Consider the following 17,826-nt stretch of genomic DNA (forward strand, 5'->3'; position numbering starts at 1 on the left):
AAGAAAGTAGCATCTATATTTTATGTTAAATGATAAAAGAGCTGGGTGAGGTGGCACATGTAGAGGCAGGGGAATCTCTGTTAGTTCAAAGCCAGCCTGCTCTACAAAGCGAGTCCAAAACAGCCAAGGCTACTCTCTAGAGAAACTCTGTCTTGAAAAAAACTAACTAGCTAACTAAATATGATTTTTTAAAAAAAGAGGCCAGAAACTAGTAGTCCTTTTTAAATAACATTTATTTTTTCATTTGTCAGTGATTAACTTTGAATTTTTCTAGGACAAACTGTATCATGATCATAGTGAATAAAAAAATATAGATGATCAAATAAAAATATTAGGTTATACAAAGTTAGTTGTATTTTTTTTAAATCATTGTCCACCAACATTTTCAGGACCTTAGAACTCTGGAAAACAATTTAATTTGTGGGATTTAAAAGACAAATATTTCCAGCAGTTAAACATGAAGAAGACACATTGGAGTTCATTTTCAGAGGCCCGCTCGAGTAAACAAGGGTTCCAGCCACTCACAGGAGCCCTGAGACCCACTGTATATACAAACTTCTGTACACAATGAGAACACAGAGAAGCCACTCAATTAAAACTGCCTCTGGTGGTATAAGGGGTCATGTTTTAAAAAGAATGATTCCTATGCTATTCATTTTCCATTTGATCCAGCATTCTTAACAGCATCTTTAATCCATATATTAGTATCTCTTTAGTAGCTGAGAGACATCCCTACTTTAAATTATGTATGCCAAAGGAGGTTGAGATCTTCTCTGAAGGGGTACACTTAGTTGCTGAATGTCAGCTGAAGTGACACTCAATCACACAAGTCACCTTGTGGATGCAGCAAGGATGGGGATGAGCCAGAGTCTGGGCTGCAGAGGCAGTGTGGAGATCCTTACAAGGTTACTGCATAGCTTCTCATGGGGGAGGGCTGCGGGGGGCGGGGGGACGGGGGAGAGGCGGCTTCATCCCTCTCGCTTGCACTAACTCACATCAGCCAAACTCTCTGCAAATGAACAGAAGTCATTTGGCACAAAAGGACGGGATGTCAGGGCAAGACTGAGGCTATATCTGAAAGGCTGACATGCTGGGAGCGCCCCCATCATCCCCCCCCACTCCCACCCCCACCCCCGCCTAAAAAAAATCCAGAGTATGGATGACTTGGCCCCATTCCCACTGTGCTCTGAGATTCGTAAGGCCTCTGGTCCCACAGCTGGGAAGGACTCCTTTCCAGGAAAAGCCATCACACTAAGGTGAGGTATCCCCGGCCCTAGAGGAGGTAATCGGCAGGCATGGTAGATGCAGATGTCGCAGGGAACAAGGAGGTTAGCTTCCTCATCCTAGGGCATTCACTGCACGATTCCAGAGTCCACTGAGGTCTGCTTGCGGGTCGTCTTCGGAGGGGGAGGAGGTGGCGTTTTGCTGGGCAGTGGAGGTGGCTGTTGCTAGGAAACAGGAATATGAAGAAGCCATCATGTCACCAGTGCCCTCACTGAGAAACACCCGTAGGTTTCTTTGCTGGGGCCTCCCTCGTCATAGCAGGGGGAAGTCAGTCTGACCACTTAGGATAGGAACTGATCCCTCCCTGAGACCTCCCTCCGCCGTTCCTGGCTTGGAGCCCAGCGTGTCAGCTACCCAACCCTGGGCTGTCCTGCAGCCGTGCGGTTTTCTGACATCTGAATCTATATACACAGTACATCGAGTCCTGCCCCCGAGAAGCATCGCTGTTTGTGGTTTTAGACACTGGTGTCATCGACTTAGCAATGGATCTGTGTCCAGAGAACAGGCTCTCCAGGCTGTGATGGGAGACTCTCCCCTGCCTTCTGAACTGACAGCCCAGGTCGGTCAGCAAGCTTTCTCTGGAAAGAAACGGTATACAACTTGTGGGTCACGCACGGCTCTTGCTGAGGCTGGAAAGCAGCCAAAACCTGGACCAGCAAAGGCTGTGACCACAGCTGTGGGTGAAGGAAACTTTATTAACAAAAGCATGGGACTAGCTGGATTGGTCCATAGGCATCAAAGCCTCCTCCCTTGTAGGCTCATACATTTGAGCACCTTGACCTTAGGCCAGAGGTGCTGTTTTGGGCAGCTTCTTAGCAGGCATCATGGAGATTAGAAAAGTAACTAATGGAATGTGTCTTCCAAAAGAGAAAATGAACTCACAGCTGTGAAGCTGGCAGAAAGCCATGCAGCACCGTCTACTGGGTGTGAATGGCTCAGGTGGCCACTGTCCTGCTGCTTGCGGGACCCTTGTGACCATCACAGACACTGAGAAGAGATGCCCAGGAGAGGTACCCTCGAGCGAGCAGATGAAGAAACTGGCAAACTCGGGGTGGCAGAAATCTCAAGAAATGTTCGAGAGCCAACATGCAACATAAGGGCAAAAGTCACAGTCTCTCAGAAGCTGGAGTGTGGCTGAATGTTAGAGAAGTTCTCCAGGGCAGAACCATGCCACAGGATTCTCCCAGTCACTGCCACAGTTTCCTCCTGACCCTAGTGCTGATACAGAGGGAAGGAGATCATCTGTAACACTAGTCATTTTACAGAGGGAAGGGGTGGCCTTGGGAGCTGGCTCAGTTGAGAAGTTCCTGTCATGCAAGCCTAAGGACCTGAGTGCAGGTCCCCAGAATCCATGCAAAAAACTGGGCACAGCAAGGCCAGACTATAGTCCCTACCTAGGGACAGGATTCCTGGCTGTTGCTGGCCAACCAGGCTAGCCCAATCAACAAGATTCAGGTTTAGCGAGAGACCTTTCTCAAACAGTAAAATGGAGAGTGAGTAAGGAGGAAGACACCAGATGTTAAACAGCTGGCTTTCACATGCAGATGCATAAATGTCCATATGCACCTATACACACACACACATAGACCCCACATACACATAGATACCCCATTACACACACACACACACACACACACACACACACACACACACACACACCAAGGGAACGTGAAGAGCACATCTGTAAGTCTTTTTAAGGCTGGTGTGAACTGTGAAAAGAGACACGCATTTGATGGCCTGAAAACATCCATTGTAGGCGTGTTTATAGGCGAGAGCTTATGGTGACTGTGACATCCAACAGAGAGTAACTGCAGGCAGGACCAACACAGTCTGAGGAGAATATAGTGTTAGATGCCAGAGGTGCCCTTAATACCAAGCAGGAGAATGCTGGGTTTACTACCATTGAGCAAAATGATAGCTCACATGGCTGGTCATATGAGCCATTCTGAAATGAATGACAGCTTCAAATGGCAACAACTAGAGATAGAGTCACCGACAAGCCTGAGGCCGATCGATGAGAGTGACGGGAGGCTATCGATCACCTCCCATAGCAGATGAGCGATCATTATCCAAAAACGGCTCTCAGAGCCTGTGCAGAGGGAGGCACCTGAGAAGACGCCTTCACTAATTATGACGCGCTAACCACCGGCCTGTCACCCAAACTTGAGCTCAGGCTGCAAATTAAACCAGAACCAAATTGCAAAGAGAGTTGGGTAATTAATCTAACGGAATTTGCACTCGCTTTATAAAACTGAAGCGAAGCTAGGGCAGGCCGGAGCTTCACTTAATCACAAGTGACACGACAACTCAGGACGATGCATCTGCCTGTCCTGCATATATGTTCACACTTCCGAGTCCAGTTTTCAGACTGAAAGAGGATCTGGGGGGTATTTTTACTTTTCTAATAAAATAAGGATATAATCAACTAAATAGGATGCACGACCCTAAGAAAGTAGGGGTTCCTCTCCTCCAGGCTCCCTGGGTCTCCTTTTGTGCTGAAGACGTCAAGCTTACATTTCTGAGCTGTGTGAGACCTCTGGTCCTTTGGGCACACCTTGTCAGAGGGCCAGCTCCCCAGCTGATGTCTCTAGGGGCACCTTTGCCTACATAAATGACACTGGCTTAGAAGAGATGCCCACTTGTCCTTTGCACATCAGAGAAAAAGTCCTACAGCGTGTTTTAGTTTCCTTACAGGAACAATCAAATGCAGTTCATGAGGGCTCTCTTCCCTCACTATTTTCTTTTTGTATATGCACATGCCTGTCTGTATGTGTCTAGACACATGCTGCTGCGAACGTATGTGTCTGAACATGCATGTGGCAGCCAGAGGTCAATCTCAGGCACCTTCCTGAGTCACCTGACAAGATTGTTCCCTGAACCTAGCGCTCACCAATTTAGCTGTCATGGTTGGCCAGTGAGCTTCAGGGACCTTCCGGCCTCCCTTGTGCTAGGATGACAGGTGCCCACCAACAAGCCTGGCATTCTTACGTGGGTTCCGGAGGACTGAACCTAGGTCCTATCACTTGCATGGCAAGCATTTACCCTACTGCACCATAGCCCTGACCCTCTCTTATTGCTGTCACAAGGGAAGAAAAGAGGTTTGCAGAGCACCCAGCAAAAAAGCCTCCCCCAAGAAAGAAAAAGAAACAGCATGAGGAATTTATTTTTAAATTCTGACTGAAGGAAAAAGAGAATCCTCGTGCCTGTGGTAGCCACTAGCAAATCTCACCTCATCAGGGCTCTTAGGGGCTCTGGTGGTTGTATCATAACTACATGGAGGCTGAATAACAAAAACTATGGCCAAGCTATACAAATGTGGACCAGGGTGTTTTATTGTTCAGCTTGAGTTGATATCACTGGGAATGGGGACTTTGGAGAGGACATTTCTGCCGTGATTGTATAAATCGTACTGTGTCTCTTCCCTGAGCTTACCTTCTCTACTCACTTTTGAGGTCTAAACAAGAGAATGGGACAGGGCCACAGGGCCCGAGCAACGCATGACAGCAGCTGTGAGGACCCAGGGCAGTGTGGCATTTAGGACTTTTCTCTGCTGCTTGCACTAGCAAGCTGGCCTGAGGCTGTGCAGCAGGGAGCACATTAGATGTGATGAGTGACTTTAAAACAGTGCCTGGTGGGGCCCCGCCTGGGTATCATTGCTGAAGAGGGTTCAAGCCGGCTGCTCCTGAGCTACTAGAAGAAGCCAGGCCGGAACCTTGAAGCAAGACTTTGAGCGGCACTTTTGAGGGCCGTTGAAACAGTGAGGTGGGATGTGTAGTCTCTGCACCTGTGTAGATCCCTTCTGTGGACTCTCTGGGCAGCAAGTACCTGTGGCCACCAGGGACCTGTCAGTTTGAGGGCAACACTGCCCAAAGGAACTACAGAGCCACGATGGTGGGAAACAGAGGAGGCCTCCCCTCTGGAACAATCCCTCACTTCAGTGCAGTCAGACAAACCTCTTGGCATCAGCTCAAAGATCAGCCTCCATTGGAATGGCTTCAGGGCAAGGCCAGCAATGGGAACGGCTGCAGTACTGTGCGGGAGGTGGGGTCACCTGCAGCTAGAGCTAAGACGCAGGATCACAGATGGTGTGTGTACACCTCAGTCCTCACTCCTCAACTCTTCTCTCAAAACCAAATCCAGGTCCTTCCTGACTGGGTTTTTTTGTTTGTTTGTTTGTTTGTTTGTTTGTTTCCTCATGGGCCCAAGGAAAAATCACTGAAGGTTGTGGGAGCAACTAAGGCCCCAAGGTTTAGATTCCACTTACCCGCTGTGGGGGAGGGGGAGGGGGAGAAGTAGGTGAGCCCAACAAATCCTGGTTTTCCATCAGATTCCCATAATCTGCCATGTTGCCTTTGAGGGGCAGAGGGGGTGGGACCTCGGCTATGTCCAGCCCAGCCATGCCATTCAGCTCCAGACCTGGAAAGATGGCGAAATGGTTACAATGTTACCAAAATGTCTCCTGGGCTTGAAGGCTCCTGGGGCTCCACTTGTCTCTCACTCCACAGAAAAACACTTGCCAAAAGAACACAAAGATAAGTAGAGAATGCAGAGTTCCTGGAGGAATGTTCTAGAAAGGAAACTGAGAGTATCAGAGCTTGAAGCGGCATATCAATTCATGTGTAAATTCTACTGCCCATGAGCCTCTGTCTCCTTGGAAGCATCAGCAGAGTTGGTGTGACAAGGGCTGTGGACAGCTGCCACTTTGAAAGTCTGGCAGACTTTATGGTCAGTCTGCCATCCTTGTTACTGGGAGAGCTCACTGGGTAAAGTCCAGCGCTAGGGTGCACAGCCAGCTATCACCTCACAAGGGCAATCCCATGATTGTAGGACAGGAAGCGGCATTGCTTTCCAAAGCCCAAGAGATATAAAATGGGTTGTTAAAGCAGACAAAAATGGCAGTTTATAAACAGAGGTTAGATCACAAACATAGGCTAATTTCATCAGTGTTTGCTGATAATTCTTGGAAAAGATGTTTTATTTTTAAACCAAAGAGCAAAAAATGGACACATTCACTGACGGGTATGGTTGTGGAGGGGTTTTTGTTTCGTTTTTTTGTTTTGTTTGTTTGTTTGTTGTAGTTATCTGACAACAGGGACACGGCAAGGCAGACCAGCATTGGTATAGAGCTGGAGAGCAGTGGTCCTCAGTCATGGCACTTTGGGTACATGTGCCATTGCGGTAAAGCAGATGTGATGTCACACTTGCCATCTAATCCTCCTTTAGTGTGCGAGCCTGTGGTGGTTACAGGCTGATGACACTGTGCAGCCATCTATCATCACTGGTAGAAACTTCTGTGTATTAAGCAACAATTCTTTCACTGTACTTCCCACTAGACACAGAAGAACCCCAACGCCGCAGCATATGTTGCACCCTGTGGCTCTCAAGCCTCCTTTTGAGGCAGGGGCTCTGGTCCGAGCTTTGGTTCTGTGCTATTTGCTGAGCTCAAGCACTGAGGATAGGTTTCTGCATGGGACGCTGAAGTCTAGATTTCCCATCTCAACCTGAGGGACTTCCCTGCCCATGGCAGATGTCCCTCTAAGTTTTAGTCTGCTGCTGGGGAACGGGTCCTGAAGAAAGCACCATGGTTGGGGGGTTGAGGGCGGGCAAGGAGCACAAAATCTTAAGTTCCACTTACTGGGCTGAACGCTGAAGCTGAGCTTGGCTCTTGGTGTGACGGGTGGGGGTGTCTGCTGGGAGGACGGTGACGTTGGAGACACGGAGAAGCGCCTTTCACTTCCAATGACATTGATCACCTGGCTCTTGGGCCTTTGGGGCCGCAGGGGACTTATCTATGTTGGAGGACAGAAAGAACAAAGTTAAGGTCTATGTGGACTGATTGTGTCTTCCACAAATTCCTGGGTTGAAGCCCTAACCCCAGTTTCCCACAAGCTCATCTGGATGGAGGGGTTTTGCAAAGGACCCAGTTAAGATGATGGAAGCACGGTCCCTAATCCAAAAAGACTTTATAAACTAAGAGGGTCTGGACAGCATGCAAACAGGAAGAATGTCATACTAACATAAAAACAGATGTACCACTGCTACAATTCAAAGGACACTAAAGATGGCTAGCCAATTCAGGAGCCAGGGGAGATGTGGAACGTAATCTCTTACCACCTTAGCAGGAGGCAACCCCAGCCACACCTTGAGCTGGCAGAGAACAACTTTCTGCTGTCTGTGTTGCTCACAGAGAGTCCAGTACTCTGTCCTGGCAGCCTGTCCCCACTACCACAGAGCTTGACATGACTCCTCAACCCAGCCTTTGGAGGTGGGCTGGCCTGGAGCTTGCTATGATCTTCAACTCCTGATCCTGACTGCCTTCACCTCCTGAATGCTAGAGTTACAAGTGTGTACCACCACCATGGGGCTTATGGGTTGTTGGGGGTCAAACTCAAGGCCTCACACATGCTGGGCAAGCGCTCTGCCCATTGAGCCATGGCCCCAGTCCTTTGTAGGCTACGTGAAAGTGGATGAGTCCAGCTTTGAGCTATTTGTGTACCTAGTGAGAGCATCAGGGATGCTCCCGCAAAGGATCAAGAATGGAACAGAGGTCTAGAGGCCTCAGCAGGAGGGCAGGAGTCCCCTTTCCCTTTTGGTTAGTGTCTCCTCTGAGCTGTTATTATCCTGGCAGGAGTTCCTTTTCTTTCCTCTTCCTGCTGGCCTTGTGCTTTTGGGGTGTACTTCACTTTCCCAACCTAAGTCCCTTTCCCCATTTGTCACATCAGTAAATTTAATTTCTATATTTCTTACAGCTTGGTCTCAGATCTTTCACACCAGGGAACACCAGCAATTACAACATATTCTGAGGTAGGATTATTCAGAAATGTTATTAACCTGGTGGAAAAGCAGAAGAGGCTACCTCCTCCCGGAGGGCCTGGCCTTGGCGCTTCAGCTTAACCCTGGGGCACAGTGGGTGGGCTGAGCTGACTTTGCAGGAGAGGGAACGGCAAGAGTCAGTGGGTTGTTGTATCTACCTTAGAAGAGACCCACAAAGCCAGCCCAGACTGGAGCTACTGAAGCCAGAAGTAGGGGTGAGGTCGGGGGCAGGAAAGAGTCCCTATGATAAATGAATAGCACACAGCTTCAGCCTACTGGGCCCCATCAGAAGAACCATTTTGTGCAAATGACATGAGTGCCATGCCAAGTACTGTCCTTTCTTTGTGGAAATGGAACGCCCATCATTTTACTAGGTGAGGTCAGGACTGGCTCCAAGTTTGGCTCTCTAAGGAAGATGAGCTTCTCTCCGTCCCCCAGCTCCTAACACAAAGCTTCAGGAGGATTTCCCGGGAGATGCAAACGGTAGCCAGGAGAGCCAGTTTTGAGAGGCCCAGCTAAAGGTTAGGAAATTGTTTAGGATGCAAATCAAGAAGGAAGCTGAGCCCAGACCCAAAGGGAGAAGGGAAACCTTGGGGAAGCTGGAGAGATCAGTTTATACATACATACATACATACATACATACATACATACATACATACACACACATATGTAGGTCTATGGGGGGGCATTAGTAACATTAGAGACCTGGGAACACTAGGGGGCACTAAAGTCAGCATGAAACATGCACTCGCTTTCCAGTGTGGCTCCTTCTCAGGGGTCCACACCAACCCCTGTGCCCACAGCTTGGAGGAGGCCTCCACATACATAGTTGTGTCAGAGGCTGCACCACACCTCCCCAGTGGGTAGGACTCTGCTGCTGCAGCCCTGGCCATTCTGAACCTCAGGCACTGACTCCTGGCAAAGTCAAGGTTCTATGCTCTGACCTTGAGAAGTTCCTATGATCTGAGAGGCCCACATGGTGGTGCACCTGGTCCTGTCATTAGCAGGTGTTGCCCCAGGAACATGGTCATCACTGGGAAGGACAGAAATTATAGTGTGATGGCTCAGCATCTGCTGTGCCCTTGGCTTTGTTCTCACACAGTTCAACTGTGGTCTTATTGCTACCTGGTTCTACTTTCCTGAGGCCCAGTTTGAATTATCTTAAAACAGAGCTTAAAAAAAAAAAGTGTCTGAAGGACTGCACAGTGCCCGACCCTGAGTAAATATTTCAAAGAAGGAAGCTGAGCCAGCTAGTTAGGATGCTGTGGAACCTGAAAGGAGATCTTGGCCCCTGAGGGTGTCTGGAAGCCCAGCTTTCTGAAATGGTGGGCAGAAAATGTAGAGTGGTTTATTCACCAGATCCTCTCATGTATGGCCTGAGGCCCAGTGCCCAGGCATTCAATGCCAGCCTTGACCAGTGTTTCCTGGACCCAATGCCCTTGGCCACCAGGGTCTGCACAGAGACATCAGAGCCCAGCTCCAGTGAGAGCATATGTCCACACACCAGAGAGGCAGTTGCTTTCTGAGCCATGTCACAGCTTGGGCCCCTACATCTGCCTTCCACCTTGAGTTGAGCAAGTGGCATTTATGTGGCAGTTGCTGGTGCCGGAATGTGCCCTCAGATGTGTTTTAGCATGGCTTGTTGAGAAGTGTGCCTAGCCTGGCTCAGCATTTTGGTGAAACTGCCCTTAATCACAGCCATAATGGAGCTGCTTCCCAGGGGTGCACGCTTTTGTCACTACCAGTTAAGTGGAATCCATGTCTAGGGGAGGTGTGGAGCTGAGATTATGTCATTCTAGACATTGATGTCTGTCTGTCTGTCTGTCTGTATGTATGTATGTCTGTATGTCTGTCTGTCTATCTCTGAAATACTCTCTGCCTCATTTCTACATGTAGGCCCCAAACACAATGGTGTGCTTCTGGGAGGCCTAGGCCCTAGACTCATCTTGGGAGGAGAGGATGCTCGCATTTGCTTTACTTATTTTGTATACGGATGCATGCCTATGTTTGTGTGTATCCACACATGTGACATCCACACATGTACGGAGGTCACAGGGCAACTTGTGGGAGTTAACTTTCTTCTGCCATGTGGATTCTGGGGATCGAACTGAGAACATCAAGTATGAAATCATCTCACCAGCCCCCAAGCTGAGCAGATTATAACCCTCCGGTAGCGACTGCGGCCTAAAGATGTCAGTCAAGAAGGGGCAGAGGGGGCATTTGCTACCCGTGAGTGAGCACTGTCTGTGAAAGCTGTGTGCTTCTGTTCTCTGAGGTGGTAGGACATTAGGGCACCAAGTCCAACAGAGCTATAAGGAGCCCGGACACACAAGGCCCCTGCAGGGGACTGACCCATCCAGCCTGTCTGAAAGAGAATGAGAGCCAAGACAGCAGGTGTCCTTAGAGAAAAGAGCTCGGCTCTGTGTCTCTGACTGTTGGGTTATTTGAGGTCAGAGATGTGAAGACCTCGGGCTTTTACGTTGCTGGTTTTTTTTTTTTTTTTTTTTTTTTTTTTGCGAAAATTCAATAATATCCAACTGACAGACCTCTCGGTTAGATGCGGAGCCTAGGTGGGGGCCAGGCACACCCCCACACCGTCTCTCCCACCCCCACCCCCACCACACAGAGCTCCTCCTGTCTCCAGCCCCCCCCAGCCCCCCCCCAGCTCCTCCTGTCTCCAGTTACATTACCGTTTCAGAGAGGATCACAGCCTCAGACTGCTGCAGAGAGCCGTCAGCGGGCTTGAATTCCTTATCAAAGATCTCTTGGTGTTTGCTGTTCCTTTTCTCCTTCTTCTTGTCCTTCTTCTCCTTATCCGGATCGTCCTTGTCCAACTTGTCCTGGGACCTGGAGTGCATCTTCTTCGGCAGCAGGGGCTCTAGAGCAAACCTAGAAGAAATAGGTATGTAAATCAAAGTCCTAACAGGACAGCGCTACTGCTCTTTACCCAGCAGAGATATGTAGAGTCAGGCACCGTGCAGAAGGCTGGCTGGTAACTACAGACTTCTACAAGAAAAGGAAAAAAAAAAAAAGATTCAAAGAGAAAGGCAGCAGGGGCCTTTGGATGTGCTGTGACCCATCAGGGATGACGCATCCCAGCAAAGTGCCATGTCGGAGAGCTGGCTTAGTTGGTTGTGTGTTTGCCATACAAGCCCAAGAACTTGAGCCTCAGAAAACATGTGAAAAAGCCAAATGTCTAGGTTGGCTTGCTAGCCAGCTTAGTTAAATTAGTGAGCTACAGGCCAATAAGAGACCTAGTCTCAAAAAATACCAAGGGTAGATTGATCTTTAGGAACAACACTGGATCGTGTCCTTTGGCCTTCATGAGCACTACTGCAGTGCACATGAGCACACACTCAAGATATATGTGTAAACCTCCCCCCCCCCCCCAACATATGATAGCTACTGGAAATAAAGGCCACAGAATGCAAGGACCCCGTTATACACATGTCACCTCTCCAAGTCTAACAGTGCTGATGAGGTGTGCCTACTATTTAAACGGTAATGGTGTTGAATCTGAGCATTGAGTACCAATGGCCGTTAACACCACCAAGAGAGAAAATCATCTCTGATATGCCCCTGAAGGGAAAGACCTATTGCCACCTATAAGGTTAGCTGGGCCCATACCAGAATTGCACCAGCCCTCTAGATTCAAGCTCCACTGCATCGTTAATAGGGAAGACAGACACATATTAGACAACACCCACACCTCAGGGCACAAATCAACCTGACCAACTCAGTGCAGACACAGAAGGGTAAGCAATCTGGACTTCTCAACAAATTACAAGGAAAATGACAGGTTTTTAAAAGTGGATTGAGAGACTTAGAGAGATAATATCAACTGAAGGGCAAGGTGAGGAGGACTTGATTCATTCTACCTTCAAACAAACTTAAAAAAAAAATGTGAGGTAGGGCCAGGGAGACGGCGCACTGTGTAAAGCTCTCACGCAGTGGTGAGGACCTGAGGTCAAATCCACAGCGCCCAGGTGAGGATGGGTGTGGTTCTGCCCATCTACAGCCTTAGCATTCCAACAGTGAGGTGGGAGCAGAGGCAGGAGAACGCCTAGAAGAAGTCCAGGGGCAGCTGGGCTGGTATGCACAGCAATGAACAACAAAAAGAGGTCACGTGTCAAAGGAGGTGGAAGGTGAGGTGACCACAGGTGAGGTGGTCCTCTGATGGCTACATGCTTGCAGTGGCATGGGCATGCTTGTATTCATGCAGGTACACACACACATAAAGGTAAAAAATAATAAAATAAAAATATGATGCTTAAAAAAATGAGAAATTGATACCAATGCCATAGTGATTTGGAATTCATCAGGTCAATATTTTATGAGACGTTAGAGTATACAGCTATGCTCAAAACATCAGCAGGTGACAGGATACGATGCTTACGACTTGCTACGGAATAAAGATGAGGTTGGGAGTAGGTGGGATACAGGAGGAAAGTAGGTGGGAAGACAGTTTGTAATGTGAAGGTTGGTTGCTGGGGTAAGACATGCCATGATACTATTTAGTCCACCTTCTACATGTCTGAAAAGTTCCCAAAATAAAAATTAAATAAAAGCATTAAAAATGATTGGTGATACACACAGCAGCCCTGGACTTTAACCATGAATAGTTTGGAGGTTTGAAAGAAAAAAATGTCCCCCCAAAGGCTCATGTATTTAAACATTTGGTCCCTAGCAGGTGGACAATAAAAAAATAAACAATAAGAAATGTCATCACTTTATTCTAGGTTTTTCTAAACTTGAGACAATTTAAATAGGCAATAGGAGGATTTGTAGTCTCCTTTGGACCCTATGAGAACTCTGCCTTCTGCCCTGGTGAGCATTCACGGAATCCAAGAAAGACAGGTAGCTGTGCATTTTTTTGCCTTAGCAGGGGCCACTGCAGCCAGGATGATCTTTATTATGCATGTAACCTGTACCATTTGAGATTAAGCCTCATGCTGTCCACATTAGTCAGACAGCAAAGCGTGGAAACCCAAGAATGAACGTGACTCCAGATTCTAATAGAGACACTTTGCAGTTAAAGGTTGAACAAACGCCTCCTGGGTGAGCTGACTGTAATACACCACTCCATCTAAAACCTCTCCATCAATTTCCACCTAACCCCTGTGTTCTCAGGAATATAAAACCTTCTTCCTAACTAGCCTGGGGATTCTCTTGAAGGGACGCCGCATTAAATTTCTTTAGTCATCTTGTTCTAAGTGACAGGCACATATGATTTAAACACCTCTAAGTGGAGAATTTCCATATGGGTTTGGCCTAAATATCAGGCACGGATAAAAATTACTGTTAAGAAAAGAACATGGGAAGCTCTTGCAGTTCTCCATCAGGCACACCAGTTGCTGGCAAGAAAGGGCACTTAGAACTGATGCGTCCCTCATATTCTCTGGAAGACTCTGTGCCGGCATACCACAAGGGCCAGGAGCCTTCAGGTTTGATAGTGATGCGTTGTCAACTAAAAGGGCTAGGATAAAGACACAAACGTGCAAAACTAAACGCTCAGAAGGTCTGCTCTGATGTGTTTTCTGTATGTGAAAATTTTATCTCTTCGCATAATAAGAAATTTTACATGGTTTGGCCCTCAAAAATAAAAGGAAAAAAAAACAAGCATCAAGGTGGTCTTTGCAACAGTCTTAGTGAATGTCCAAGCCTCACTGAGGAGTCACAGGGGTTACTTAGCTTGCAATTTAGAAGGTTCATGTTTCCTTTTAGTTCCTATGAGGGGATCTCTAAGATGGCCTTGCAGAACAAAGGTAGCCTACAGCCTCTGTTATGTGCGCTGGACTCGGTAAACTCAGTGGCAGAAAGTAGAGTGGCTGTTACTGGCTGTTCTGAAAGAAGGGAATGCAAGGTGTGGTTTAGTGGTGTGAAGTTCAATTTCGTAAGATGAAAGAGTTCATGGGGTGGGTGTCTGTGCAACAGTGTGAACGTATGAATACTTAAATACTTTGCTTTTTATAATGAATTAATGGTGTGTGTGTGTGGGTGTGTATGTGTGTGACGGGGGGGGGGGGGTTCAATTCCAGCACCCAAATGGTGCTTTATAGTCACCTACAACTCCACTTCTGGAAGATATGATGCCCTCTTCTGGCCTCTGTGGGTACTAGGCATGCATGTGGTGGACATATATACATAAAATAAAAATCGTTTTAAAAAAGTAACAATCTTTATTAGAAATAAACATGCGCCAGGTGTGGTGGCACACATCTTTAATCCCAGCACTCCGGAGGCAGAGGCAGGTGGATCACTGTGAGTTCAAGGCCAGCCTGGTCTACAAAGTTAGTCTGGGACAGCCAAGGCTTCTCTTTCTCTTTCTCTTTCTCTCTCTCTCTCTCTCTCTCTCTCTCTCTCTCTCTCTCTCTCTCTCTCTCTCTCTCCCTCTTTCCATGGTAGGGACAGTGGAGGTGTTGAGACACATGGAAAATTAAATGCTCACAGAAGTTTCAAGGTTCGATGGACACTTTGTGGTAATACCACCCAGAGGGAAGTATTTCACAGTAACCACAAGGCCTCCATTGTGGTAGTGGGCACCACAAGTGAAGTGTCTTGGAGAGGCTCCATTTCTAAAACAGCATGTCCAGGGGTGCTAAGCAATCTCAGGGTACTGGTGGCACCCCATGAGGTGCCCATCCTTCCCTCCACGGATTCCCAGCTGCTGAGCCCACTCACCCATCAGAGCCTGGCCTGGAAGGGTTGCTGTCAGAGGAGAGGGAAGAGACGGAAGCCACCGACAGGGGCCGGGAGGATGATGGCATGGTGAAGGACCGCACCATGGAACGTGGACGGCTGCCTCTCCTGTCATCCAGGCCTGAGGGCTGAGAGAGGAAGAAAATGTGTTAACACCTGGGCCATTGTGGCCAGATTCCTCTGCTGGAACAGCCTCAGCAACGTGGGCTCAAGGCCACACAGATCCACACTTCATAAACCATTTCCTTTCTTGTTCTGAGCTGAGGGAAACAATGCAGACAATTTCAACATTTTTTTTGGGACCCGACTCAACTGAAAAGAATACCAGAAAGAACCTTCTTGGCCCTTTTATTTTAAATATAATTTTCTTCTCCAAGATACATCAATCTGTCCTACAGTGGTGCTACTCACCAGGAGGTTTAATCCAATGTGCATCTAGAAAGTGACTAAAGATGTGTACGATCTTTGTATGATCTTAGTTATTCTGCACATTAATACCTGGGTCAGATGTCCAGACTCACAGGCCTATATTGGCTCAAAGCCCTCACTGCAGAGGCTGTCTCCCCACACTAGAGGTTGATTTGCCCATGTGAGTGAGAGTAACAGAAGAGAAGCCTGGGCCAAGCTGTGGGTCTCCCCTTTCCTACAGAAAGGACCAATGACACATTCCAAGAAAACATTCACGATGGGGAATTTTCTAGTCTCTCTTTGACAATTAAAAAAAAAAACCAACTCCAACGGGATGTGGCATGCATCTCCACCTAATTAGCTAGGACACACCAGTGTACCTGAGCCTGAAGCCAGATGTTGGCACATCTGGACCACAGCTGCTTCACAAACACTTTCCTTGGGCTGACAGAAATCACATCTCTGTGTGCCACTCCCCTTGTGTTGTAGCAGCCTCCCTACATCACCTCAGGGCCAGGGCATGTCACAAAGACGGTCTGTAGCGCAGTCCCAGCTCTTGGAGGTAGCGAAGTGTTGATTTACATATGATGCAGAAAGGGGTGTGGCTCTCTGCTAATAAAACTTTATTGACAAAATGGACAGTGAGTCCTGGTGCAGTGCAGGCCACTGGCTCAAGGCAATCAGCATCTGGGGTTTGCAAGCACTGAGTCTTGAACTTAGCACCAGTGAAGGTGCCAGTGGGCATCTCCATGGACATCCACGAGGATTAATCGGCTATTGGGTGGAAGTTACAAGGCATGGGGTGTCTTGGAGATTCTCCCCATGTGCAGACGTGTTTTCTACACCTGGAAACTTGGTGTCTATACCACATCCTCTTCTCATTCTTCCTGAAACGCTGCTGGTATGCAGAACGACCTTGTAGGTCTCCCCTCCGCCTTGGAGTAGACCCAGGGATGCAGCTATTTGTCTTTGTTTTTCCCACTGATTCCCAGCGTTCTGTCTAAGTCCATGCTGACCCGCTCATCACCCGCCACCCAAGCCCCATCCCTGGGATGCTATCTATTTTTTGGCATCTCTGAGGCCAGCGGGTAAGACGCTTTGATTCACTTTATGTTTCCAATGAGACCTGGTCATGTGCCTGGCCTTCTCAAATGCACACCGTCATCTTTGGTCATCCTGCCACAAGGCTAGAGGTGGAGGATCAGTGGGGAAGGTGATTACATCTCTGAACACCTCCCTAGCTAGGCAGGGACAGCCTTCCTGACTCCACTGAAAGCACTTCAAGCTTGACTCTGCTGCTGTCCGTTTGGCATACAGTTTGGGAAAAGACAGTAAGGCTCTGTTGGCTTCTGAAACTTGGGGGAGGGGATGCTGCCTTGCGTTTCACCACCACTTGGGAGGCGGGGGTGGTGGTGGTGGTGGTGGTGGCAGGGAGGGGGCACAGCCAAGGAGACAATGCTAAGTCAACAGGGGGGTGGGGTGGCGTGGGGTGGGGGTGGAGGCACAGCCAAGGAGACAATGCTAAGCCAACAGCTGGGTAGAAGCTTGACCTCCTTGGTATGTGGGTCGGGGGTTGTCCTAGTATTATGTGCCCATTCCTGAGAACATCCAGCCTGTGTGTTGCTATGTCCATGATGCAGTGGTCTTCCCAGAAGACATGGGTGCTCATAAACAGGTGCTCAAGCACAGAAGGAGACTGCTGGGCAGCAGAGGGGGGACAAAGACCAGGTAAAGCCACCCTCAGCTTTTGAGAGGACAGGCTTCCTAATGTCAACCAGCAAGGGCTGGCACGGTAACCAACATGCATGCATTGGGACGTATAAGAGAAGAAGGAGGTCAGGGGAAGGATCCAGGCAACAAGGGGCGCTTGTATTTACAGGGCACTCATTGGGGTGGGGGGGGGCGCTGTGGGGTCTTCTGGTCCCTTTGTCTCACTTCTTCACTGAGTAGAACCTCAGATTTCTAGAACTAAGAGGACTTTCATTTGTTCCATCTGAAGTAATTAGAGTCTCACCCAGGACCAACAGGGAGCTTCAGGCCATGATAAGAGGAGTGCCTTGCTGCCAGCCTGTTCTAGTCACAGGGGCAAACAGGTTAGGCATAGGGTGTTAGAACAGGCTAGATCTTTGTCTCTAACACCAACTGTGTGATTGAGTGTAAAACAAGGAACTATAGTGAACTACTGTAGGGGCTTGCAGAGAGTACTCTTCCCACTGTGAGTCCTTCGTGAGGATTAACAGAGATTGCACATGAGGGCTGTAAGACTTGGTACAAGGCTGGCTGCAGCTTCTTTCATGCTTGTCCTGTTGCCTTGGTATCTGCACAGACAATTTATTTTCGTCTTCCTAGCCAGAGTGCCCCTCAGGCCCTGTCCTGTAGCTGAACTTTGCATCTTTGCCCCTTGGCTGAAGTATACTTTCCAACTGTGCCCATGAGTGTTTGACTGCATGGAGTCACAGACAGGGGACTGGAACTGGGTGAGTTCACGAGGAAGGGAAAAAAAGTAGGTGCATTTTGTGTTACTTAAATGGCAGCTGTGGACTGGATACTCAGGCATCATGTTGCCCTTGAAGGGAGCCAGGTTTGAAGCCTTGAGGAGCATTCCTGGCACAGGGGCCTGGT

General features: G+C 48.4%; 1 protein-coding gene across 2 annotated transcripts in view; it reads right to left on the reverse strand.

Moving 5' to 3' along the window:
• Positions 1 to 215: 215 nt before the first annotated feature.
• DOCK1 (dedicator of cytokinesis 1) overlaps positions 216 to 17,826 on the reverse strand; it is a 502,641-nt gene continuing 485,030 nt past the window's right edge. For both annotated transcript variants that reach the window (XM_084751055.1, XM_084751054.1), the window contains exons 48-52: positions 14,779 to 14,924; positions 10,788 to 10,986; positions 6,920 to 7,073; positions 5,549 to 5,700; positions 216 to 1,448 (exon numbers count right to left, since the gene is read on the reverse strand). In XM_084751055.1, the coding sequence (XP_084607181.1) occupies positions 1,353 to 1,448; positions 5,549 to 5,700; positions 6,920 to 7,073; positions 10,788 to 10,986; positions 14,779 to 14,924 (747 nt within the window). In that variant the 3' untranslated portion in view covers positions 216 to 1,352. The remainder of the gene's footprint in view (positions 1,449 to 5,548; positions 5,701 to 6,919; positions 7,074 to 10,787; positions 10,987 to 14,778; positions 14,925 to 17,826) is intronic.

This window comes from Acomys minous (assembly GCF_964271855.1).
Source record: "Acomys minous genome assembly, chromosome: 2".
Lineage (NCBI taxonomy): Eukaryota > Metazoa > Chordata > Mammalia > Rodentia > Muridae > Acomys > Acomys minous.